Source organism: Contarinia nasturtii, unplaced genomic scaffold (genome assembly GCF_009176525.2).
Source record: "Contarinia nasturtii isolate CC-2019 unplaced genomic scaffold, AAFC_CNas_1.1 Cnas_scaffold_187, whole genome shotgun sequence".
Taxonomy (NCBI): domain Eukaryota; kingdom Metazoa; phylum Arthropoda; class Insecta; order Diptera; family Cecidomyiidae; genus Contarinia; species Contarinia nasturtii.
Window position 1 is genome coordinate 3,123,111 of NW_022197544.1, and position 26,012 is coordinate 3,149,122.

Genomic DNA, 26,012 nt, shown 5'->3' on the forward strand with positions numbered 1-26,012 from the left:
ATGAAAATGTAAAACATTTAAATAAATAAAACGGAAAAAAATTGTATAAAACGAAGGAAGTTGCGTATTGTGCAACTAGTTATATGAATACTGAATGTACTAGATATATTTTTGCAAAAATGTTCTGTTTTTCGCTGTAAAAAATGAGCAAACAAACTATGTAAAAATTTATCCTAAAGCCAAAGTGATCGCATAATAAGAAGAAATCAAAAGATTAACACCGATTCATTTAAGTTTGTTTTTCCCTTGTAATTGAACATTGAAAATAGCTTTATTGCATTTTTTGTACTTGTAGAAATAGAAAAATGTAATGATTTTTTAGTTTGCATCTTTTTATGTTATTATCGATATTTAATTATTAAAAGGATTTTTTTAAGTTCTCATTAAAAAACCAAAATAAATCCATAAAACAAATAAAAAAACTTCAAATGAAAATTATTGTGGAGTACACATATGATTTAAAAATGAAAACGAAAATAAAAGAAGACAAGAAAAAATGTTACAAAGTGAAAGAATATATGAAATACGAAAAAACGTTGATAAATATTGGACTTTTAATGAATGACCATTGTGACAATTTATTTTTGATGTTTTCATGAATCCTGAGTTTTCGAGAGAAAAAAAAAAACATTTGTTGGGAATAAAGTTTTTTTTTCGGAAATCTTCCCGCGTCCGTTTTTGACTGATCGTTCCAATTAATTTTTTTCGCCCTTATCACCTTTTCCGATTTCTTATTTCTTACTGTTTGGAAATTGTTTGCGTTTATTATTTCTAAAATGTAAACAACATCTATCAGAATGTTAGTGAAATTTGAGAACAAGACTGAAATTTTCAAAGTGTTTCATTTAAATATTCATCTAAATTGATAGAATATTTCTTTTAAAATGAAACATGTCCTTTACCAGCTATTCAGTGCTCATAAAGTTGTGATAAACTTTTTTTTAAATTTTATTTTATTAAAATCTTTATTGTTAACCATAAAATACATACTGGGTCAAACAACTGACCATTTTTTAAACCCTATTTATTCAATAATTATCACGCTAATAAATTATTTAGTTTGTATATTTTTTACATTTTTTATTTCAATTTTTCAATTTTTAATCATTTATTTTCTCAAGAAAAACTAAAAAAATCTATACTTCATTTCTGGCCATGTGGCATGTTCAGATCTCCTTTGTAAATGGTGAGCTATGTTGTGTTAGTAAGTCAAGTAAGGGTTTGTTGTAGTTTTTTGTCATTAAATTAAGTAAAGAAGAAGCCTCAATTCTTTTTAAATAAGTAAATCTCCTTCAAATAATATTATACACTGTTCTTGTGATAAGAGGTTTCAAATTGCACTCCCTCGTTTTAATTTCATCACAATTGTAAACCTAAACATGATGTCGTTGAGAAGTGGGTCCCTTCAAGTTCCAATAATTATGGATTGAAAGCATAATATGAAAAATAGCGCTTATTTTATTTCAAATAATACTGTGATATGACATTTTTCATCGCAACGGGTCAATATGAGGTTAACTTAAAACATTGGAATTCCAATCTAATGATTCATTCGGCAAAAAAAAAATGAAAAAAAAATTCGATTGCAAAGAGGTCTGGCATTTATTTTATTTTTTTGAATTTCAAAAAGCATTTGAATAGTATTTGTCGTAGGTGGCTATAGTCATTATAGAAAATGATCGAACTGTTATATTCCGAGTTTCACTCAGCGCTGCTACCATCCAGAGCATAAAAATATATCTTGCTGAATTGTGTGACAACAAAAAATTGTTTCTCCAACGTGGACTGCAAATATATTCTATTTTGGTAGTTTAGATGTCTACATTTGCAGCACCACATTGGAGAAACAATTTTTCTATTTAATTTTAAGAAACAACAGAATATTTTTAAAATGACAAAGTGAGAAATCTGAACTTCAGCATCGAATGAAACTGGCATTGAAACTTTAAATATACTTGTTTTATCATTCACCAGTGTTTTGAATCGTTTTTTTTTTTCATTTCATATTCGACACCACCAAAGAAATACATTTTCGAAAGAACGATAGCAGAGTGCTTCAAAAATGTAATACCATGATACCATTCAGCGAAGATCATTTCGAATGACCAAGTAAAATTGGCAAAGAATTCAAAACATGAAATCAATTCACGAAATTCTAGTACATCTACTTTGAGATGGTGGCCAAAATGAAAACTAATTATTCAAAATATTTTGAAAATCCATCACAAACCCATAATAATTATCAGATGAATTGGATTTTGTGGCTTTTTGAATGACGTCTCTCCCAACTAGAACTCCAAACTTTTTATTGATTTTAGGCGAAATCCAAAGAATGATTGTATGTGAGTAAATGTTACCTAAGCAGTTTACTGTGAAAAATATTAAGCGATTGTGAAATTTCTTATGAAAGTTTTTTCATTAGACTTATAATCAAATTCGATTGGCTATACCGAAAGGAGCATAAAATTCTTATTCTAAATTATTTCAAATTATAAAATTACATAGAAACTACTCTTGAGATTGATAAAAAAAATTCAAAACTAGCTTTCCTAGTATTCTTTCGAATAAAGTAAGTGTATTATTCTAATGTTTATTTTTTTTTCTAAGTTTGTTGTTGAACAATTGATTGTGCAACGTGGATTCAATCAATTTGTCCTTTGTGATTAATGTATGCATTGTAGAGACCAGAGTCTTTGTTTCGGTAGCGCAATTTTGTGCATGTCATCCACAGTGATACAATTAAAATGGCGAATAAAATAAATGTGGCGAACATAAATGACGTAAGTACAGTCGTTTTCATACACGTTTCACTGGGCTCCTTCACACCTATTTATGAATAAAAATGAAGAAAATTGTTTCTTTTGGTTTCGATTTCAGTTATGATTCATGAGCAAATCAAATCAACACACAAAAGTGGAAAAACAGTGACATTTTCATTGTGCTCTCTCTCTACCACCACAATTTGCACATTAATGTGTTAAATATATAAATTAAAAATAATATTTACTTTGAACGGCTGAACTAAATTCATCACCTTCACCCTCTTGAAGTACTCGCAAGGATTGGAATAGGCTAATATTATCGGAAACGGTCTTTTCCTTTTTACCTAAGTGAAGAATCAGATGAGAATAAAAATAATGATGAACAATTTTGATGGAAAATAAATAAAATATGCAATAGATAAGTATTACTAAATTCGCCCCATATTTTACCTCTTTCAGCTACATCATTTGCATTTGTTTTATTTATATTTGAAACATCACGCTTGGTAACTGATTTGATGTTACGCCAATGACACGGTTGACTCTGTGCGAAAGAGAAGTGTAAAATAATAAATTATTTAATATAATTTTAAATAAATTATTTCTGATAAATCGATTATTAGAAAATACATTCATTGGAGTGAACATAGCGAACACTTACCGGACATCTGCCATGGCACATTCGAACATCACATTCAATGTACAGCGCTGGTGAACCAGTGAATCGAAATGTTTTCATATATGCGTACACCTGAGTTTCATAAACTCCAGTATCGGACCACGAGCCACGGAAGCGTGAAATCAATTTGTCATCAACGGGACAACTACAATTGTTCAAATGTATCACAAGGGAATTAGTTGAAAATAATAATAACAATAATAATGAAAGAAAAGAAGATTTTTTTTCTTCAAATTTTAATTACGTTTTTCATGGATCTTTTCTTTTATATTAAAGACACTCACCCATATTCGTCAATCAATTGGATACGTTTGGTGGCACCATTATGTGCATAACAATCGTTTACGACAATATCGAAACCATCGTATTTGCTTCGCATGTAAATCATCAAAGTCAATGGATCGCCAACGCGAACGGGTCCAGTTACGCGTGTTCCACCAATGCCATAACCATTACGAATTTCCATATAACATTCCGGGGGACTCAATGTAAAAACGACCGGGTTTCCTGTTGCCACTCTTCACATAAGAAAGGTCAATTTTATTATGCAATTTACAATGATATATCGTCCGAAGGTTTTTTTCGAAAACAAAAGCACTTACTCAACATCCAAAAATGGAAAGGTAACTGTTTTCCAGAAATCGTAGCCATATTCACAAGTCACCTTGAAATGTTCATCAAACTCCTCTTCAATTAATGGATTATATTGAACCGTAATTGTATTCCACATAAAATTCTGAATTAAATTTACAAAACAGGAACAAATTTCAAATTTAGTCGAATGATAAAATGCAATACCGTTTCTTATTCTAATTAAATCAAATAAAATGATCACCGTTGGATTTTCGCGTGATTTTTCACTAATTGCATTTTTTCCCAAAGTTCCACAACGATTTAATTGAATATAAAATTCATAGTATTCCCGACCTGAACCATTAATATACATACAATCTGGATCATATGCATAGCCTATTTTTCAAATAAAAAAAAAAAAAATATTACAAAATTGACGACACAAAAACTAGTCTTAAATACTTACCAGCTGAGTATAAAAGTCCGGTAAATGATCCGTTGAAACCGATGCGAATCTTCATATAATCATCCTGGCACTCGGCTTCAATATCTACATCAATGATAAAACAATCATCACTTTGCTTATCTTTTTTATATTTTATATAAAGTTATGTGAATTTATGGATATGTTGATATAGATATGTTGATATATCGTAGGTGCACTTACGTTGAACACGAGTATTGTTAAATCGATTCCGATGGTTGTAGTCACGATCCCATGATTCATGACGCCATCCATCAATATCACCATCAATATGATAGCCCGCGTTTATTCCCGTTGGTCGATTACGCAAAGATGTAACTGGAATGTATCCAGCCGTCTCCGATAGATAAACCACCTGTGGAATGATTAATTATTGCAGAATTTTATGACTATTTTTGTCACTATCAGTCCCATCAACGTTTTTTTGTAATAATTAGTTTTACTATGTTAAAACAAAAAAAAAAAACAGTTCAAATAACACCATATGCTCATACTCGAGCACAGAAATACGCGTAAACTTTTGCACAATTAGTAAATCTAAAACGCAGTAGAGCGAGAATTCAGTACAAATGCAAATGAAATGAAATACAAAAGAAAGAGAGTAGAAATTGGCCATCAAGAGCAAAACCCAAATATTGCAACATATTTGGCCTACTGTAGTTTACATTTGGTGTGCGTAACTGTTTCGTTTTCTTGGTTTTTTCTTATGTGCGATTGAAAGCATTGCGTGAATTGTGAATGTAAATTTTCGTAGTCGTTGACGTAGATTGTATTGTTTTTCTTTTTGTACGATTCACTTTTAAATATTATCACTCAATTTCCACCATACTAAACACATACAAAACAAAAAAATAAGCATTTAAAACCTGTAAAATAATCGATCAACAAAAAAAACATACAAAAGTTTACAACTAACTTTATAAAATGCGTGTAACAAATTGACAAGAAGAATCCGCACCAATTTTCTTCAGGTATAAGCACAAGCACAATAGTACATTTGTTGTGTGCACAACTATATATTGTTTTGTTATTTTCTGAAGGTCATTTCTGTGCATTTGTGTAAAATAGATCTGATCATTTGATGCGATTAGAACGTTTGATGGCACATAACATTGTTAATATCCATTCGCCACACACGATGAATTTCGGAATTGAAAACCAATGGATTAGGTTGGAGCGCGAGTTTGCCTGTTGCCAAAATAACTGTTAGTTATGTAATGAAATATTTTTAAAAATCTCACCTATTAACAGGATATCGTTTTGGTTCATTTTAATTTTCTGTTATAGCAAACAATTTGTCATTGTGTGATATCGGCGGGTGTCATTATTTGAGGTAACATAATTTGTACAGGAAATCTAACACCAGAATCGCACTGTAGATTATGTTCTCTGTTCTTATTCAAAGTTGTAGAAAAATTGGATGCAGGTTTCCTGTAATTAGTGTGACGTACACTTGTTCATATCACAGACTCATTTACGCGCTCGTAATTGCCACTGGTGTTTTTTTTTTTAAGTTAGCCCCGATACACTCAATGAATGAACAATAAATGAATTTTCAACAATTCAAGCAAAAGACATAGTGTAGTTAGTGAGGTCGAAGTGTTCGACTGATTGGAAAGATAAGTTTTGTTTTTTTATAACGGAATCTTTTTTTATGTTTTTATTGCTTGATGTTTAGCTTTGAAATCATTTTCGGACACCATTCCAAAACAGAATATTTATCTTTCAAAAGAAATATGACTTGATTACCCGATTGACCTTGTAAAGGGTACCTTAGGTAATCTATGTAACTCGGTAAATTTTCATACAAAAGTAACTTGGATTTCAACTTCTAAGTCTTCTGTTACATCAAGCTCTATTGCTATCTTTGCGGTGAATTTTCTATAAAGAATTGTTAACCAATTTCAGTATTAATTATTTATGTCCATAGTATATAAATAATCTTTAAAGGTTACGCGAGCACATTCATTCAAATATGAAACTGTGTTTTAGCGTGCTTGGCCATGTGCTTACTTCGATAAAAAAAAGCAACCAGCAGTTATTTTTGCGTATCTGAAACACCAGAATTGAGGTCTCAAACATCGTCATTCATGGGACATTTTATTGCGTCAAAAAACTCCAGTCAATTTACAAATTAAATGAGTATTTCCATCGACTCATCAATAATGTTGACAATGATGAGCATTTATACGGTACAAGTGGTGCAGCATAGTTCATTCATTAAAAATGAAAAAAACTGTTTTGGTTACCCACTCTCATACGTGTATGTCGGTCGTTTATAGTTTTCATCTTCTTATTAAAACATTATATACATTGCATAATCATAACAACGAGTAGAAACCAAACGACCCGTGCGGAATTTCATGATCTTTGTACCATGTTTCTTTTGTTTTTTTTTTTTTCAATAGCAAAAAGTGGCAGTAGTAATACAACCGACGTCAGACACATGGAATGACGATTTGCATATGTTTTGAGGCAAACCATCAACGGGATTTGAACATATGCACTTGCACTGCTACATCTTTTCTATTGATTTTTCGATTGTGTGTCTTGTAATGAACAGTATTTTTAGACTTTGTCGAAGACGAAATTTTTGCGTTTTTGATATACAAACAAGTGCCTCAAATAACATCTGACCAAAACTATAAACTACATGGACTATGCCTTACACATGACCGCACTGATTTATTTTGTTGGTGTTGTTGTTGTTGACGATCGAATTGGAATAAACGATAAACCACAAGTGAACTGAAACGATTTCATAATTGTTTGAAAAAAATCAAAACATCAGAGGAAAATTATGAAGAGAATTCCGGCCGTCAGTGTGGCAAAAATGGATATCTTTGTGCAGCGTACAGAAATCAGCATTACAAGATCCAACATGAAATAAAATAAAAATGGTTTTATTTTAGTCATGCACTAGTGATTTGACGTATTTTGTACATTTAATGCGGACGGGCGTTTCGTAGTGGTTTTCTTGGAGTTGCATATACCACCGCGTTGTCAGCACAGTTGAAACACATGTATGATGACACACCGTAAGTTTGACTATGATGTTTTGTTTTCTTCTTGTCGCTTATTATTGGCATGGTGCCAAAGACTAAGTCATTATTAGCATATCAATTCCCGATTGGCTTTAAAGAGACTTAAAACTTGAGTTTTTCAATCTTAATTTAAATTATTTGTTGCTTTTGAGATTAATGATTTATTGATACAATTAAATCGACTGAATCAAAGGAAAATTATTTTAAAAAAAAGTGAAAGTATGGCGAAAATGATTGAAAGATTGAAAAGCCACCATAATAAAACCAATCAATGTATATGAAATAAGAATTTTTCGTAAACTTTTCAATTTGATCACACCCCCTCACTTTCGATTCAATATTTATTTCTGTAAAATATATACTTCTGCAGATTGATAACAATGTCATTGTGCAAAATATTCTGTCGTTTTGTTAACAAAACATTTTTTTATCTTTTTTCCTTCTATTTTTCATCCTTTTATGTGAATTATTTTTCATTTAACTTTTTGTTTGCCTGTTACCTACCGACAGCACTGCTTCAGTTGAAACAACTTCCACAACGGTTTTTGGTTACACTCATACGAGTGAGATCGAATGAACAGCTACTCTCATGCTCATATCGGTAAAAGTAGCAAATGAAGTAGCGTGTTTGAATTTAGTTAATGGATGACACCGCAAACAACATAAACAACTCTCATTCATAATCTCTTCTTTTGGTAGTAAATTATTTCGTTGTTCTGCCTGATTTTTTCTCTCTGTTTTTTCTTTATTTTAATTTGAGCAATTTTTCAATGATCGCTGATGAATGTTTGAGTATTTTTTCTTCTTTACCGGCGGCAGAAATTCATTCAAACAATAACAATGCGGTATACACAAATATTATAAATCGTTTTGTATAGAGTGTATAGTTACAGCAAACAACGATTCGTTTCAATGCATGTGAGTTTTTAAACATCTCCATTCTCAGCTCAAGATGTGCATAAAAGAATTATGCGAAATCACTTAAAATGAAATTCGTTTAATGCCTAGAGAACGAATGTATCAGAATTAAGATGTTCATCCTAATATGATATGTTGATCTCAGAATTCATCAAAAATGGCTAAAAACAATTGTTAGAATACGATGAAATATTTTTTCAGTTTTTGAAAGTTATTTTCGAAATTAGGGATTCATTACCGCCTTAAACATATTCTGTATAGAAATATCAACACGCGATAACAGTGCGCTGTATTTTTTTATATATGGCGTTAAATGGATGACAGAGATCTGTCACATAAGTAGACTTCTTAAGCACCGTAGTAACAAGTGCACAGTTTCATTCATTATATCAATGATGTACTTCTAATTAGAAGAAGTAGATCAAAAAGTAATTTTGCTTCTTTTTTTGAGTCTACCAATTTTGACCGCGCGTTCTTTCGATCACTTTTAACTACCTCTCACATTTTTATATCATTTTGTTGGACATACTTTATCTATCCCACTGTCGTTAAAATATTTAAAATAAAAATTTACTCTAAATGAGATCAACGGCAGGAACCTGCCCATTGCACCCAAACAATGTGTGCAATAAGTTAACCATTTTAACATGTTAATCGTCTATAATTTTTAGAAGTCTTAGAAACATACCGGTTCCTTTTGACTGCCATCTTGAGAAAGTGCTTCTGTTGAATGATTTTGATTGGAGTCGGTGATTGTGATTGTTTTCTAAGGAAAAATAATAAAATGTTGATGGTTGTATGTATCCATACGTTCAAAACTAATTTACCTCGACATCAGCTGATTCCGGTTTCAGTCCCTTGCGTTTTAATATTGTTGATTGTGTAACAGCTACATATTGTCGTGTCGCTGGTGATGTTTCTAAACTTGAAATTCCATCACTGGACAAATCGTCGCCATTACTTACACTGCTGTCACTTGCATTACTGCTATTTTCACTATCGTTACCTGAAACGAAACCAATATAGGTTGCAGTAATCAATGGTGGCAGTAATACAATACTATAATTAAAATTATGTCCATAGGCCTTTCAAACTACTTACCTTCTGAGTTTCCACTACCAGTGCTAGTTCTAATATCAAAGCCGCTTGCGCTAGTTGAACTGCTTCCGATTGTTGAATTACTATTACTGCTCGTATGACCAATTATACTAAATTCTGTCACTAATAAATCTTCTTCTTGTGCGCAAACCAATGATGTCGATAAAATCTACGAAAAAATGGTGTGTGTATTTTTAATGAATCAACAAAATGCAACTTGAAGTGTAATCACAAAATCGAAAATTCTCTTTAATTCTACAGCACCAAATAAACACCATACTTACCAAAGACACGATTAAAAGACTTGGCAAAACGGTGGTGGCCATCATATTACTCCACGATATCCTGTCAAATAGATTGAAGCACAATTTGAATAGATTTGCCAAACGAGTTGAATAAATTAAATGAAACTTTTTTTCGTTGTTTTTTTTTATCTGTGAGCACAAATCAAAACACATATTACATACACTTGACTGTAAAACAAATTACGTAAGTATAACTGATTTGTGTATAACGTTGAATCAAACATATATATTTGAAATGTTGCAATTGAATTGGTTGGGAATCTTCACAAATTGAGTAAAGACTGTAAATTTATTTCTTTTTTTTCCAAAGATAAATATGTACAAGTCATCAAGCTAGTCATGAGGCGCCCAATGGAAAATAAGTACAAAATGTGATAGAATAACAATAGACCACTGCACTTCACTTCTAACTCAATCACTCACCGCACATATACTTAATTTTCTATTCATCAACTCTTCGTATGCCAGATTTAAGTTGGAAATTAACTGTTTAACATTAAGTGAAATAAAAAAAAAACTATACACACATGTCAAAACCTTGTAAAATCTCTTACTTGATGTTTTATTTTAATTTGAAGTATAAAAGAAAAACAATTGCGAGGAAAAAACGTTTAAAATAATTTGTGATTTTAATTAAATTTTTTCGGTCTGGTCCGAAGCACCTGGCAAAAACTGATCGCAATTGATGTTTGAATTTTATTTAATTAAATCGCAGCACCCAGAAAAGTTTTTTTTTTAACACTAAATCTAAGCGATTTTATGTCGGTACAATTCGATCAAAAAGAACCAACGGAATAGCAAGCGAAAGAACCAACCATCGACGCACCAACCATCCAAACTATATATCGGTTTTACAAAAAGGTCTACTTCTCACTTCTTGATATTTTGGAATTCGATTTGTATTTGTCTCACATCATAGTATTGTAACATCAGTAGTGGTTTATGTCAACTATACACAACGTTCATCTCACGCAACTAATGAGAAGCAAAGAAAATGACAGCAAAAAAAAAATATATAACAGAATATACCGAACGAAAGCAATTCACAAATTTGATGCAGTAATAAAAATAAATGCGCACGCAAATTTTTCTTTTTCTAACTTTGTCATCAATAGCGTAAAACCGTTCACAGGTATGATCTTACTTATTTATTCTCTTGTAGGTGCAAAAACATGAAAATTAGAACCGTTCATTTTGAATTTGTCACGTAAGATGAAGGTCATAGCAAAAAAAATTGGTTAGCCATGCTCAAGTGCCGCTTCTTTTTACCCATCATCGTCTTATTCTTTTTTGTGTCTAACAAATGTACGAATATAGTTCCGTTGGTATGATGAAAATTCTGCCGCAATGATATATAATCGTTTCAAATTTTAGAATTGGAGCACTATCAAATTAATTGAGCGACCATGTAACTATGAACATTTTACGTTTATATTTACATTTTTTTTTTCGTATAAAATTGAAACATGGAATTTAGAAAATACAGAATATTACCAAAAAAATAGTGTAAAAGAGTTGGCTATTGACAGTTGTTAATACATAATGCAAGTATGTACAAACAACGAGTTTGCTAGATTTCTAAAGATTATATTCGGTATTCTTTAAAAAAAATAACGTTGCACCCCAATGCGCATTGCATAATACTTATTGTTTTTCGAATAAATTAAATTATGTCATTGGAAGCATCCACATGGAATTGAAATCAAGTGATTTTAAGTACAGATTTCAACATCCTAACAGTCCACAACATGAAATCAAAATAAAAATAGTAACACCATTAATTTGTTATCTGAGCACCACGATCGCACAATGACCGAAATATGCAAAAAAAGAAACAATACTTAATAACAAAATCCAATATCGATGCAAGTATTTCTCACAAACGAATAACCAAAAAGTGCAATCATTCGTTATCTTTTGTTCGAATCAAAGCATCGTACATTTTTGGACTGAGATTTTACTAGAGATTATATAATTTTATTGCATTTACGTAGTTTTTGCGTTTGTTTGTTTTTAATCACACCAAATTTCTTCTTTGGTTGCGATGAATGGAGTGAGCAGAATACCGCAGAAGAGAAAGGCGGACGATGTGTAAATCATCATATTACCACAACAACATCAGAATCAAGCAACATTTTAATGTGGTCAGTCTCCCGACTACTTTATGCAAGCGCCAACACAGATTGATAAATTCATTCATTTGAATTTATTTCTGTGTGAAATAAAGTGTGTGTTTTTGGATTTCATTTTATCTTTGCACGCTTGAATGAAGTGCTCACTCTTATCAAACAGACGGTATTTATTCCGGACGGAGTGTAGCTCAATTCATGAAGACCGAAAGCGTTTGAATCAAAACTAATATATTTTACGTTGAATACGTTTTGAACGCGTTCATCATTCTACATGGAAAAGCCAAAACATCATCAATCATTTTCAAAAAAAAAAAAAAAACGTTCGCTTCATTCGATTGCATTGCATTGAAAATGAAGAGCACATTCGAATTTGTTCAATAAAAAAATACATTGGTTTTGAGCCAAATGCGTTTAATTTTTTATAAATTATAATAATCTTTATTCACCCACGTTTTATTTCTCTTTTCTTTTTTTTCTTTGGTACGAAAAGTGTATAAAAAACATAGGTACTATATTGGTATTGTTTATACTCATACATAGTAATTCAACATCTGATTAAACAAAAAATCGAAAAAGTTTAAAAAAGTTCAGCCGATAAAGATCTTTTAATTGAAAATTGTGCTCATTATCGAATTAGTGTAGGTTTTTCTTCTCAATAGTTCTTCATTTAGCGTATAACGTATTTTTCTCGTTTTTTTTTTTTTTCAAATCAAAATTCCAAAGCTTTTGAAATGTATAAAAGAATTCAAACAGATAAAACAACCGAAATTTAACGAGAGATTGATGCTGAATTATACATACGATACAGTTAGCGCTTAAAAACACTTTGGCAATTTATTGCGGCGTTTAATTCAAAATCATTAGTGATGATTTAAACGATGTAACATAATTATTATGTATCTCATAATAACAACTGACAGTAGAATCCAAATCAATTTCAATATATAATACTCATGATGTGAAAACATTTGCACAATAAGTCACTGTAACATTATGTTTGATTATGTTATTTTCAAACCAATTTCCCGAACAAAGGGACAATGACACTAAGTAAAATTGTTTGACGATAACGTAACATTCTAACAGTCTAACAGTCACATAGAATATGCGTAGCATGACCAATTCATCTTTTTTATAGGTCAGAGTTTCTTGCTTTTTTTGATTTCCCATTTTTCTCACTCAGTGTTTTCGAATAAGTTAGAAATGAAATTGGTCATATCGAAAAGTAATGATAATTTACATTGCGATGTTGTTATGTATTATGTGAAAATGATATCATTTCCCATGTCAAACCACGAAGCGCACATCTCAATGGCACATCTGAATATGATTACTCACTCCCTGCGTACACGAAATTAAAATGACTGCTTGCAAAGTAAACTATTTGACGGAGTTGCACCTCTTTTTTTAATAATGATTAACGTATTGTTCTTGATTAGTAGATTTAGAATGAGATCACATTCACGTAATGATATGCCCGTTTTTTTTTTTTTTTTTTTTGAGAACATTATTCAGATCTTCATTGCTTTACGCAACTTGGAACGTTTTCAATATGTTAAAAGAATATACCAACTAGTTGACACAATTTAAATCGTATTTGGGACATTTCCTGATCAACAATTTTATAGGAATTAAATTTATTTTGAATTTAGTATTCACCAAAAAGTAAACACGGCCCAATGAATATCGAAATAAATGCATGAAGAAAAAAGCTGTTCTTTATTTTTCATCGTTAATTAGTTTTGTTCTAGCTCAAATTCGTTGTGCGTTTTTTTTTTAGTTCCATGAAATTGCTCAGTGCCCGTACTTTTTTCGAATTGTCTGTGGATTTTTGCAGTTTTATGGTTGGCTTGAGTTTGATGTAAAAGATTTAAAACCGAACGATATTCACCAAAAACCCCAGTAGCAGTATGGCATACATAATAAATTTGATTATAATTTGTTTTTTTTTTTTTTTGATAAATGAAACCAAATTCCGTTCTCTCCGCAAACAGTTTATACGTATAAAGAAAACAGATTTCAGTCGGGAAATAAAATATCATAATTTACGTCTATATTTCGCTTCTGGTATTCCACGTATTTGCGATACAATTTGTGGCCCGGTTCTTCACTTGTTCTAACAGCCAAACGTAATTGAGATGATGGAATGTGATACAAAATAAAGAGATAAGTCTATACTAAATTGTTGTTTTCATTATTTTTTAATGAGAGACAAAATAAACACCAAACTTATGGAGTGAATTGTTCTTGGCCGCTGAGATAGATTTGTTTGAATTGACCATGGCAACCCCTGCTAGTTTGGATTTATTTTCAAGATTTTTTTTACAGTTATTATAAGTGTGTCAAGATGACGGGATGAGATAACAATTTATCGTATAACCAACAAGTGATACAAATGAGTTTAATTTAAATTTAGAAATAATGATCGTGTATTAGAATTGTGTCAGCATCTGACCAAACTGTTTGACGATACGTACATTTCTATCTAACATAAAAAATCTGGTTATTTTTTGTTCCGTATGAGTTTCAATACAACAACAAAATTTGGTCATGTTCCATATTTTCATAGTATTCATTGACGATTTTTTGAGAAATTGGTGCGTATAAAATTGGTTTCATCTTGTCAAAACATTATCACGATTTCGACATTTTGTACCGAAAGTCAATAGCATCTTCTTGATCTGAACATTTTCGGCAAAAGTCGTGAGATTTCAAGTTAAATCAAAGATAAGACAAATTGACGAAGCATTGGGGCTATCATTGTTTCTGCAAAAATGAGTTGTCTTATGGCTTTTTATGTATAGTGGTTACGTATTTAATCAATATGTACGTAATACTTTTCGCTTTTATGGCCGTATCTAACTCAAAAATATCTGTATTAATTCAATTTTTCTAAATTGAATATATCACGGTCAATATCTTTGACTCGAAGAAAAATTAAATGTATTATGATAGGTCTGTTTACGCCTTTAGCGCTTATATTGTAGTTCAAAGTCAATTGCAGTTTTGAGATGCCAGTGATTTAAAGTAAAAAAAATATATCTTAGTTCTTGTTCTCTCTTGTAGTTATGCGCTTAATTCTATAAAACATCAGTCAAGTCAATTTTTCGCTTTTGTTTTTTATTTACATATTTTATACGTCCGTTTTTTCCGTACGTTTTCTTTTTGTCGCGCCATTTTGTGTGTTCATTTAAACGAAAAAAAAAATATACACAATTCATTGTCTACCCCAATCTGATTAACGGTACACCGTCTAAATATTTGGAAATTTGACATCGATTAAAAGAAAATCAAACTGTCCATCATAGGTCGAATCAGGTCAAATTACGCTAAATGCGCAGAAATAAATAACACATTACGTTTTCTTTTGTCATATAATTCATACAACGCCTGTAAGAATAAGAGAAGCATTTTATATATTGAAAAATACCAATTTTTGGTCTTTTAAAATTGATAATAATAAGCTGATTACAAATCCGAATGAATGAGTTCTTACGTATGAAACATGGAATTTAATGAATCGTTGTGTAAATATTAGTGCGTATTTAGTTGAAAATTGATTAATAATTGTTCTGATTCCCGCTATAGCATGATGTGATGTGCTGTTTATTTATTATTTTTTTTTTTTTGAATGAACCAACCATTCCCGGCAATATGACGATGAACGAAAATAACGTGAGAGTGAAGCGAAAAAAGAACTTCAACAAATGAAATAAAAATAATTAGAATTTCAATACAACAACAATATAAAACCGAACTCAACAAAATATGTGAAAAGCCGGGTTTGCTTTGTTGGTTTCGTTTATGGCTTATGTTTGCTTTTGGCTGCCCTTTTTCCATTAACTTTCCCATTTTAAACGCACATTTTGTTTTAAGATAAAATCATTTGTCGATTGAACTAATCGTTTAAGTGATTTTTCGGTCATTTGCCTGAGAAAATATTCTGCGGTAGTTGGTTGAGTTGAAATCGAAATCAATATAAGTTATGTAATGCCTTTTATAAAATATCGATATAGGCAAATACTTTAGTAATTTAGCTTTTTTATTCGAACAAAGACTAACGATTATAAAATCTTCAAGAGAAAGAGAGAGAGAGAACGAATGAGTATGAGTAAATATTAATCCATAACCATATATTATTTTATAGCCATTTTATTTTGCAATTTTTGGTTTTTTTAAGTAAAAAGTTTTCGTTCAATTTACTAATTAAAACGAGATTAATCGAAAACGGACAGGTTTAAACTGGAAAATGGAAGTATCTATTAAGTATACTTAACTTATAAGCATAGCTGGGCAGACTGAAAAATTCAGGGGGGAGTAATTTTCTCAAAAACTCCTAGCAAAATAGGAAAGTTTCATCTATGATCCAAAAACCCAAGCAAAATGAGAAAAATTCTATCCAAAATCATGAATTTTGTAAAGGGGTAACGCAAAAATTTGTTGATTTTGTAAAGGGGTAACGCTAAAATTTGATGCCTCAGGAGGGGGTAATCACCCCCCTCCCCCCTGTCTGCCCAGCTATGCTTATAAGTAAAAGATACCCATAGGTGGGAACGCCAAAGATTTTAGAAAGAGGGTGGAAAAAACTCGGAGCACCCGCCGTACATAAATTGAATACTGAATTTTTCGGGAAAACGTTCGTTGGGGAAAAAGTATTTTTTAATTATATCTATTGAATATATCGAGAAGAGAGTATGTTACTCAGCGCTTGTAGCTGAGTAATGATAAACGACCAACGGTTGACAAAATTTTGGTCGGTTCAAATTAAAAAAAAAAAAGAATGCGATTTTTGCGACACTTTATCTATCAAAAAGAGTCTAACATCATTATAGTGATCATCGTAATTTCTATACCTGGTTTTTCAATAGTTTCACCATTTTTTTTAATTGGCATACGTAAATGTTTAAATGTTTTTCTCCTACATCTATATCATATTGCAATATTCTTTCGATATATTTCATTTTTCTCACCGATCACAATGTAACATTCAAGAAAAAAGATAAAAAATGAGACACTTACAAAATATACTAGCCAAACAAATGTAGCCATAAAATTTGATAAATAAATTCACACCGTTCGGTCACATAAAAAATATGATCGCGCTCAATGAGCATGAAAGGCGATATAAGAAAAAAAGATACCATATTTTTTCTTCTTCAAAATAACAGGGCTATGTCATATGAATGAAGTGTCGTACAGTGAATTAAATTTCACAGATGTACATAACGATTACTATTTTGTTATATTTGTCACATATTAGTAAAGGTATCAAATGAAGACAATACTCAAAATTATACCATTACTTTCATTTCACTATAATGATGAATGGTGAATTCGCCCATGTTTGCGGATCCAAAAGAAAGAGGCAAAAAGCATGTGAGAAGAAAATTACGCGCATAGTATACAAAAAAATTGACAACATAATAATCAAGGTGTTTGAGCCTCAAATTGAAAATTATTTTACATATACCAACCATGTCATGAGAGCAAACATGCTGTGCTGAAGCAAAACAATCCATTCAGAAGATACACATCGTGCACAGTTGTTCTAAATAAACAACAAGTAGAAGAAGAAAAAAACAAATCGGAACCACAACTGCATAACCAGCAGTACGTTAAAACGCCGATATTTCAATTTTATTTTATGTGTTCTGTATGAAAGAATGTACAATTGTACATAATGTGATGTATGGAGCATAACTGGAAGAGATGGAAGAGATTTTAGATTCAAACAAAGCCATCGAAACCAATACGACATTTTTCAAGACCGGCCGATCATCAAACTCAAGTAAGGTATTCATCCATCAAAGCATGAATGTCCAAGAGTTTGGATTGATGTGTGGACTATCAAACTGTAAACTTAGTTGAATTTTGAAGTAAAAAAAATACACAATTCTCTACGCACGCAAAGTTCCAAAGTTTTAAATATGCCGATTTAATTCATGTACAATTTGAGATCTTAATCGCAGACATTCAGTTACACAGTTGTGATACACTGATATTTAGATGATATGCATGTCAGAATGTTCTATTTGATACGATTCGTTTCGGTGAAAATCGATTCAATCTCAATTAATTACATAAACTTTTGTTAGTGTGAAGAAGTCACTGTTGTCAATATCTTCCCCATGACCGCTTCATGTATTAATGCTTGACTTTTTCCCCGGAAAATCAGAAACTTTATATCGAAAATTTAATAAATTGATCTCATTATATTTTATAGTATGACATTTATATTTGTTGTACACATTTAACTCAACGTTTTTCTCATTTGTCTTTCGTATCGAAAAGAGTTCGTATATAAAACATGAAAATATTGTGACATATATTAGAAAGAATGGCGAACCATTTATTTCAATATTTAGTTGAACTATTTATGCTCTTTGAAGAGCAATTGAAAAGAGATTTTTGATCGTTATGGTGACGGCGTGTGCGATATTTAAAAGTATCAACCGTTATTGTGTCATTTCATTCTTGTTTCCTATTGGGAAAATAGGTTGCTTTATGTGATATTTAGATAGTCAACTAATCAACATTTGCTCTGAAAATGAAAAAAAAAAAAAACAGAATAATTTTTTGTCATGCGTAATATTTGAATTCATACAATTTTATTTCTCTCTTTTTCTGTTATTTTTCAGTGTAACTGAGTTTTTCACATGTCGCAGACGGAAAAATCAACTAATTAAAATAAAAGAAAATTTACCGAATGACATAATTTCATTTTTTTGTGTAAATTTTAAAGTTTGTTTTATTTACTTTCAGACCTTGAATCCGTGAGAATAAATCATCAGAGGAACATCGAATTTTCGGTGAAAAGAACAATTTTTTCCCCTTATGTCAAATAACCCCTTTGAATATTCAATTGTGTGTGTGTTCAATGAAAGCTATGAAATTCTTCCAACGGGAATAGAACATAAGATAAGAAATAAGAACATAAAACAACATTCAATAATGAAATTGTTTTAATTATACTTGTTTGAGAAAAAAAATGTTACATGTCAATTTCCGATAATGCAATCAATAGATTTGGCGTATATTTTGGTTTACATTTTAATCGCATTGACGTTGAACATTTGACATCAACACAAAACATTATACGAATATGCACTGGCCCATTTACATAGCCGATTACTAACATACTTGCAAGATGGGTAATTTTTCCTTTGAAAATTCAAACAATTGACAATTTGTACATCCAATTATCATCTTCAATAGACATAAAGTTGGAATAGACATAAAGTTATTCGTTTTGGTTGTATTCATTGGATTTATTGTATTTGAGAACTTTTTGGTGGTTTTGGTAATTTTAAACGAATAACCGATTCTATAGTTTCATTCGGTTTTATCTCTCAAGCATAAAACTGATCATTTGATCACGGCTTCACAATTTCAATGTTACATAAACAAAAGTTTAACATTACCGTTATATCAAGTCTGATGGCCTATTAATATGTTTTTAATCATTTAGGTTTTTTTCCCGTTTCTATCTCTCTTCTGTTTAGAGCTATTGCGACTTCATCGGTTCTCCTGTTTTGAACTTCATTAGAACATATAAGTTACGTATATTAAATCATTTGTTCAATTTACTTCTAGTTTTTTTTTTCTCTCTCTTTTCCGCATTTTCTCTCCCAATATATACCAGAGACTCAAGCTTAATATTGTTTCTTAAGTTCTTTAAAGTTTTCTCATATATGCTCCTTATTTTTCAATATGTTATATGTACTACGACGTTTATACGTTTTAAATTTTACAGTTTTATGGCATTATACAATTTATTTTGGGTTCATTTTTTTTGTTTTTCATCTCTTCGGATTTTCTTAACCGCATCACATACAAAGACTCAGATGCGTACTTGATTTATTGTTGAAGCGTACGTTTGCATGACAATGCTTGTATGCTTATTTTATTGCCTCGCTAAATAACAGTGTGTGCAAGTAATTTCATTCTAGCTAATTAAGACAAGTTCAAAATTTTAAATTCTTATGATAAAAAGAAAAGAAATCAAAATATCAAACCGCTGACAGAAGACGTCTCTCAATATATGCGTTTCATTTTATTCATTAATGAATTCAGTCAATAGAATAGTAGATGTTTGTTGCTCTTATATTGTGGCTTATGTAGTTGCATTTGCGGTTTTATGCTTTCTCAAGTCAAGAATCTGACGATAGTAATCTAATAGAATTTATTAGCTGTACAAACAGTTTAATTTGTATATTTTATGAGTTCATTACGGGATCAAAGGGAATGCATTTATGGCGCTTCAGTGTACAGAGCCATCCGAAATTGTTGTTTATGACGGATTGGACCGTCGTAGAAGGGCCCAATTTAAATTTTCGAAATATAGTCATTCTGTTGTTGTTGTAAAAACTTTTTTTTATTTATGGGGAGGTTTATGTTGAATTCCTAATATTTTCATCAATTTCAAATCAATCGCATTTGAGTGTGAATTGTTTGAATTAGAAAGAAAATGTGAAAAATAAAGCCATCCATTTGATTTATTACACCAACATGTCCGCCACCATTTAGAACAATGTTTTTATTTCTCTGTTGTATTCGCTTCTTCTTCGGTTCGGCCGTTTTACAATTACAATTTTTCATTTCGTTGAAAGCCTTAGCAAATTCTTATAAATAAGTATCGTGATTCATATGTGTTTTGTAAGCGTGAGAAGATACAGCCACCGTATTTTTCAGTACATTTAATTTGATAAGGAGCTAAAGCAAACGTGCTACAGATTAGAATTTGATCTTCAAATTCAAATTGTGTTGGTTGATCATCAATATTTCATGAGCCTACGTGTGTCTCAACTTTCTTGCTCTCTTGACATTCGTTACTCGCGAATGTACCTTTGAGTATATGGCGCAAAAAACGGAAAATGAAATAAAACCCGTATATAAAAAGAGCATACAAAGTGCATCAATTTTGCCGTGCTTTTTACAATTTAATAACGTCAGTTTAAACAATTCTCTTCTTTCATATTTTCGTCATGCTTGTTTTTTTTTTTTGCTTGGACGATCTTATGCAAGCTCATCATTTGATTTGTGTGTGAATATTAAAAATTTCATGTGTTTTTTTTTATTCTGTTTAAATCTATTCTACCCATGATAAACTTAATCTATGTCTACAATAATGTGTTGAAATTAATGATTATGAATAATTTTTATTTGTACCATGACTATATGGTTCTTTGTTTTGTCGTTTATCAATTTTCAGAATTATCAATGCTAAATACAAATTGCATGTAGCTACACCAAGTTAGACTAATTTTATCTTGATAAATTGTTTATTACGTTTTTTTTAATTACACATTGAAAAGATCATTGAATTCGGATTTGTGTTTGCATGGTGATTTTTGTCATTTCTTCAATTTTTGCTCGATCTATTCGCATCAATCGAATCAAATTGATTTTCTTAGAATAAAAACGCTTCCGATAAATGACGTCAAAATCACTTTTGAGTACATTCACTTTCGATACGAATCGTGGAGTAAAAATAAATAAATTAAAAAAAAGAACAAATATTCCAGAACAGCGAACAAAAAAACCTATGGCAATAAAGCTAATGTTTGATTTGTAAACGCTAATTTGTTAACCGTCTCAGATTTTGTCAGACAACATTTAAATATTTGCCACAATGGGAAACAGCAGCCGATCAAATGAACGATCGATACAATCATTACGATTTGATAGTTTCTTTTATTTTCAAATTTACAATTAAAACAATAGCGACGCATCTCTCTCTCTCTCAGTTCGCTGATGATGTACTTCTCTTTTGTTTGGCAATTTTCCATTTCAAAATAAGAAGCGACATCGTATTGCCTCACACTGTTGAGTATCACCAATTTCAATGATTCAGCGATTTCGCATAGAAATTAAATACATTGATAAATTCTTTTTGCTGTCGGACGATTTTGTCATTCAATTTCTTCTCTCAACTTTAGCAATGTAAAAACTAATTATCAAAAATGCGAATGAATTCGAATCAATTTGATTCGCATTTGAAATATCAAGTGTGAACTGTTCGATTTGCATGAAGTTCAACTGGGCAGTTCAACTGGGCAATATTCGATTTGCTAGTTCGTATCTGAGAACATGTACTCATTATATTTAAAGATAATCCATCGAAAATTGGTTGAATTTAAAACAAAAACGAACAGATATTTTGTTTCTTTTAACTTGAATATAAATTGATAAAATTCATTTGTATGAATTAAGGATGTCGATGGCTACTCGTTTAAAAAAATTCTATACGGCTTAAATGACAATTTACACAGAGCGTGCTCAGTTATGATATGGAGAGTATTAAATAAACATTTGGTCATCGGCTGATACAGAATCATTCATTTTTCTCTTCTATCTCATTATAAGAAAATGAAAATATGAAAAAAATGTACTCACATTTTTGAAAATGTTTATAATCTGACTATGACAAAGTTGATTTTCTTCTTTTGGTTGAGTTGATGTATTCCGCAAATATTTATAAATAAATAGTTGTCTATTTCCTTTGTCTATTGGTCAAACGTTTGTTGGTTTTCAACTCCTTTGTAGCCGCAACATTCGTTCAAAAATCACACACAAAAGCAAAATTTTCAAGAACAATTCAAACGTCAATCAGTGAATATCGAAAATTACTGGTTACTTTTGTTGTATTTTTTTTTTTTTTTTTTGCTTATTCAGTTACTTTCTTTTGCTTTCTTCAGCTTGTATAATGTTATGTATACACTTAGAAATGTTCTTAGATAAAAACATAATGTATATACGCGCATTCACGTTACGAAAAATCAATTTTAATACAATTATCAAATTATTCGAATTGAATTACGATGAACGAACACCTCTAACCAGAGTTACTTTTGCTTGAAATATAAATTTCACACCGAATGTTCTTTACGTTTTTTTAATTATATAAGTAATTTGTCAGCATTGATGCCGTTCTGTTTCTGCACGATGAAATACTAACGTGTTACCGGTAAATCGTTGCACTGGGTTCTGAAATGTACAATATAAAAAGAATACAGTTTTCAGTTTCTGTTTCACTATTTGCGTAAACATCAACATTGTTGAATTGTTTCTCTTCCGGCAACAAAAAAAAGAAATTGCTACTTGTTGTTTTCGGTGATTAAAATGGCTGTGCACATTATGTGTACTTGTGTGAAAAAAGTGCAGTTATAGAACAAATGAATGAAAATTATAACGCACACAGAATCATTATTGTAAATTTGAGTCACATATGTTTGTTTGCGATTTTGAATATTATCTGCACCATCGCACCGTTTTACATTAAATGAATAAATCAGAAAGCAAACTCAACAGTTATGCAAATTATTTTTAATATGTTGTTTTTTTTTTTTTCATTGATCATTTCAGTTATTGATTCTAGTTAATATCGGATATTTGTCATAGAGTCATCATTTACTCTGTTAAAATAGTTTTCGCTTGCATTATGCCACGCAATCCATACGCACATATTTCATTTGCAGAATAAGTTACACCAAAACATGTATGAATTTATCCCAACAAATCATTCATAAAACGGTTATTGTTAAAAGTGAAAAGTTCTTGATATGAAAATAAAGAATAAAAAACTAAAGAGGAAGAAAAATATATTTCTGCTAAAATTTCTTTCAATATACTCTGGTCGTCATTAGTTTTTTTTTTATTTCAGCATTGTTTAGTATTTTTCATACTTTACTATTCGAGAGCGATTCTTAAAACAAAAGAAAATATCATACACATCTAATAAAATTTGCATATTTTATACATTATAGTGTGCACAATGCACAAAATATTGCTTTACATTTATGTTATCCCGTAATTTTTACTCTAGTTGATAATCTGATTCCATAAACGACAACTTTTTCCGCAATCTATGCATTTCCGCTATTTTATTTCGTGATTCACCGACATGCGTGCGCTTGAAAGATCGCACTTGTCTCAATTGTGATCACGATTGCTTGTTTGCTTTCTTTCTTTATATTATTATATTCTTAATGCAGCTCTTTAGCGCCGGCTTCAATTCTCATAGAATGTTAGTAATTTAAGTTATTTTCGTGATTTTATTATATCATCCTCGAGTAAATTTAACATGAATCTACCAGTCATATTTAATATGTCATTTGTGCATCTCTGAACGAATATTTTTAATAAAAGAATACAATTATAATATTGCGCATACCGGCACTCAATTTCAAAATGGTTTTTCAATGACAATGCATGTTTTGCCATTTAACAAATATTTATAAAAAAAAGCGAATAATTTTAAAAATGTACATCCGTCGAATCTATAAGAATCTGATATGACTATGCTTACAAATCGAATGAATTTTGCACAAAATATTTTATAGTATGCGAACAATTAAAGGAGTCAAACGCTTTATTTGATCCTGCCAAAATTTAAACAAAAAACTCAAATAAAATATTTAATCACTCACATTTTTACATTGAGGAAATCCTATGTTAGAAATATCTAAACCGAATTTGCTGTCGAATGGAAATGTATAATCGATGTAACCGTTAATAGATGAATTTTGAGGAAAATGTAAATTTTCCCAACTTCAAAAATGAACAATTTTTTTTTTCCGATAAATTTCTCACATACACGGTGTATAATCGTAATTTGTAACGGAAACGAAACTACTTGAAAAGTCGATTTTTAATGAAAAACGTAAAGAATTCGTGCGATTGCGCTGATGAGCACAGTTGAACTGAATGTAATAGTCAGTTGAACGAAAAGTCACACTCTCGATTAGTGGTATACGCGACTGTGAAGCTATGCTTTAGGTGTCGGTTGAGCTGTCGGTATGTGGATTTGTTGATTTGACGATGACGACAATGGTAACAATAAGACATAATGCTAGGTAGCAGCCACACGCTGGATATATGTTCTGCGATCGCGAGTGTCTGCTGAAAAAAAAAGCTAACACATAGGTTGAGTGTCGGTTTCGCGCATACGGTACGGGGGAAATGAAAAAGCATCGAAAACGGAAAACGTTTAAGAAATGATGGTGAAGAAGATGAAGAAAATGTTGGTGCGTAAATTGCTTAGCGCAAAGTACTGGCAAAACAAGCGACTGAAACGCGTACGGCACACTTGTTGCAACAATTGTCTGACCTGAGCGATTCTATCGTCGATGGAAGCGATTAAGTAATAGTATGTAATATGTAGATCATGGTTGGTGCTTGTGAAATATATTCGTACACACAGATTTGCATATACATATAGATTTGATTGATAACTTATTTTGGAAACTCTGGAATTTCTTTATATTTAATTGTAAAATGGACAATGATTTCAAAAAACATTGTAAAGCTGCTTAAAGAATTATGTGACGATTGAAACGGTCAATTGATAACTTCATTGGAAAGTTGCTTAAAGTGCATCCGACAATTGTTAAATCACATTCGATCAATTTAACTTTGGCCACTATCAAATATATTGGATGGACTAAAGTGATTAAAATGTCTCCAATTATTCAAATTCTTATAATGAGTTTCCCACCATAATATGCGCTCCTCAAAATTATATTAGCTAATAACATTTCCAAACTAGACTTTTAATAATAAAAATGGTCCATTAAATCCAGTAGAGATACAAAATTGGTTTTGAGAAAACGTCCATTTTGATATTATAAGCGATCAATTAAGTAATGTGAACAATGTACAATGCACGTAAGTGCATTCGTTGTGGTTCAACAGAAGCAGTCAAATTCTCTATATAAAGCGTGGAAAATGGATTTTTTTTTCTCATCACAACTGTTCTGTTAATTTAGAGGAACCTTCTCAATTTGGAGTGAACCGATGTCAGTCATTTTCTGCCGCAATAACGATTTAGATTAAAGCACGTTACACACCCATTCATTGGTCAAATAATTCGAATTGTCTGAAAAATGAATACATATATTAATATATAATAATAATAAAAATGATTGTACCATATTAATCTAAACTTTTTTTTTGAAATACTTGAGGTGATGCATCGGTTTTTCTTCATGAAATGTTTAAACTTTCATTACAGCATTCC

The 26,012-nt window shown here is 30.9% G+C and overlaps 1 protein-coding gene across 2 annotated transcripts; it reads right to left on the reverse strand.

Moving 5' to 3' along the window:
- Positions 1-1,045: 1,045 nt before the first annotated feature.
- LOC116352310 lies at positions 1,046-24,697 on the reverse strand. 2 transcript variants are annotated; one of them, XM_031784814.1, is made up of 14 exons: positions 24,424-24,697; positions 9,843-9,903; positions 9,562-9,727; positions 9,288-9,466; positions 9,149-9,226; positions 4,682-4,853; positions 4,481-4,564; positions 4,277-4,410; positions 4,044-4,177; positions 3,726-3,959; positions 3,424-3,586; positions 3,213-3,306; positions 3,008-3,106; positions 1,046-2,826 (listed from the first exon to the last, which is right to left on the reverse strand). In XM_031784814.1, coding segments are annotated over exons 1-14 (1,785 nt in total). In that variant the 5' UTR covers positions 24,426-24,697; the 3' UTR covers positions 1,046-2,641. The 2 variants fall into 2 exon arrangements, with proteins under 2 accessions (XP_031640674.1, XP_031640673.1); XM_031784813.1 differs by lacking the exon at positions 24,424-24,697 and adding an exon at positions 22,391-22,708.
- Positions 24,698-26,012: the final 1,315 nt, after the last annotated feature.

Bases quoted from the DNA above. Each gene is read 5' to 3' on its own strand.
- LOC116352310 (XM_031784814.1), bottom strand. The intron at 9,728-9,842 runs GTAAGTATGGTG...ATTTTTTCGTAG, and splicing joins GTCTTTTAATCGTGTCTTTG to ATTTTATCGACATCATTGGT. The intron at 9,227-9,287 runs GTAAATTAGTTT...ATTTTTCCTTAG, and splicing joins CGGAATCAGCTGATGTCGAG to AAAACAATCACAATCACCGA.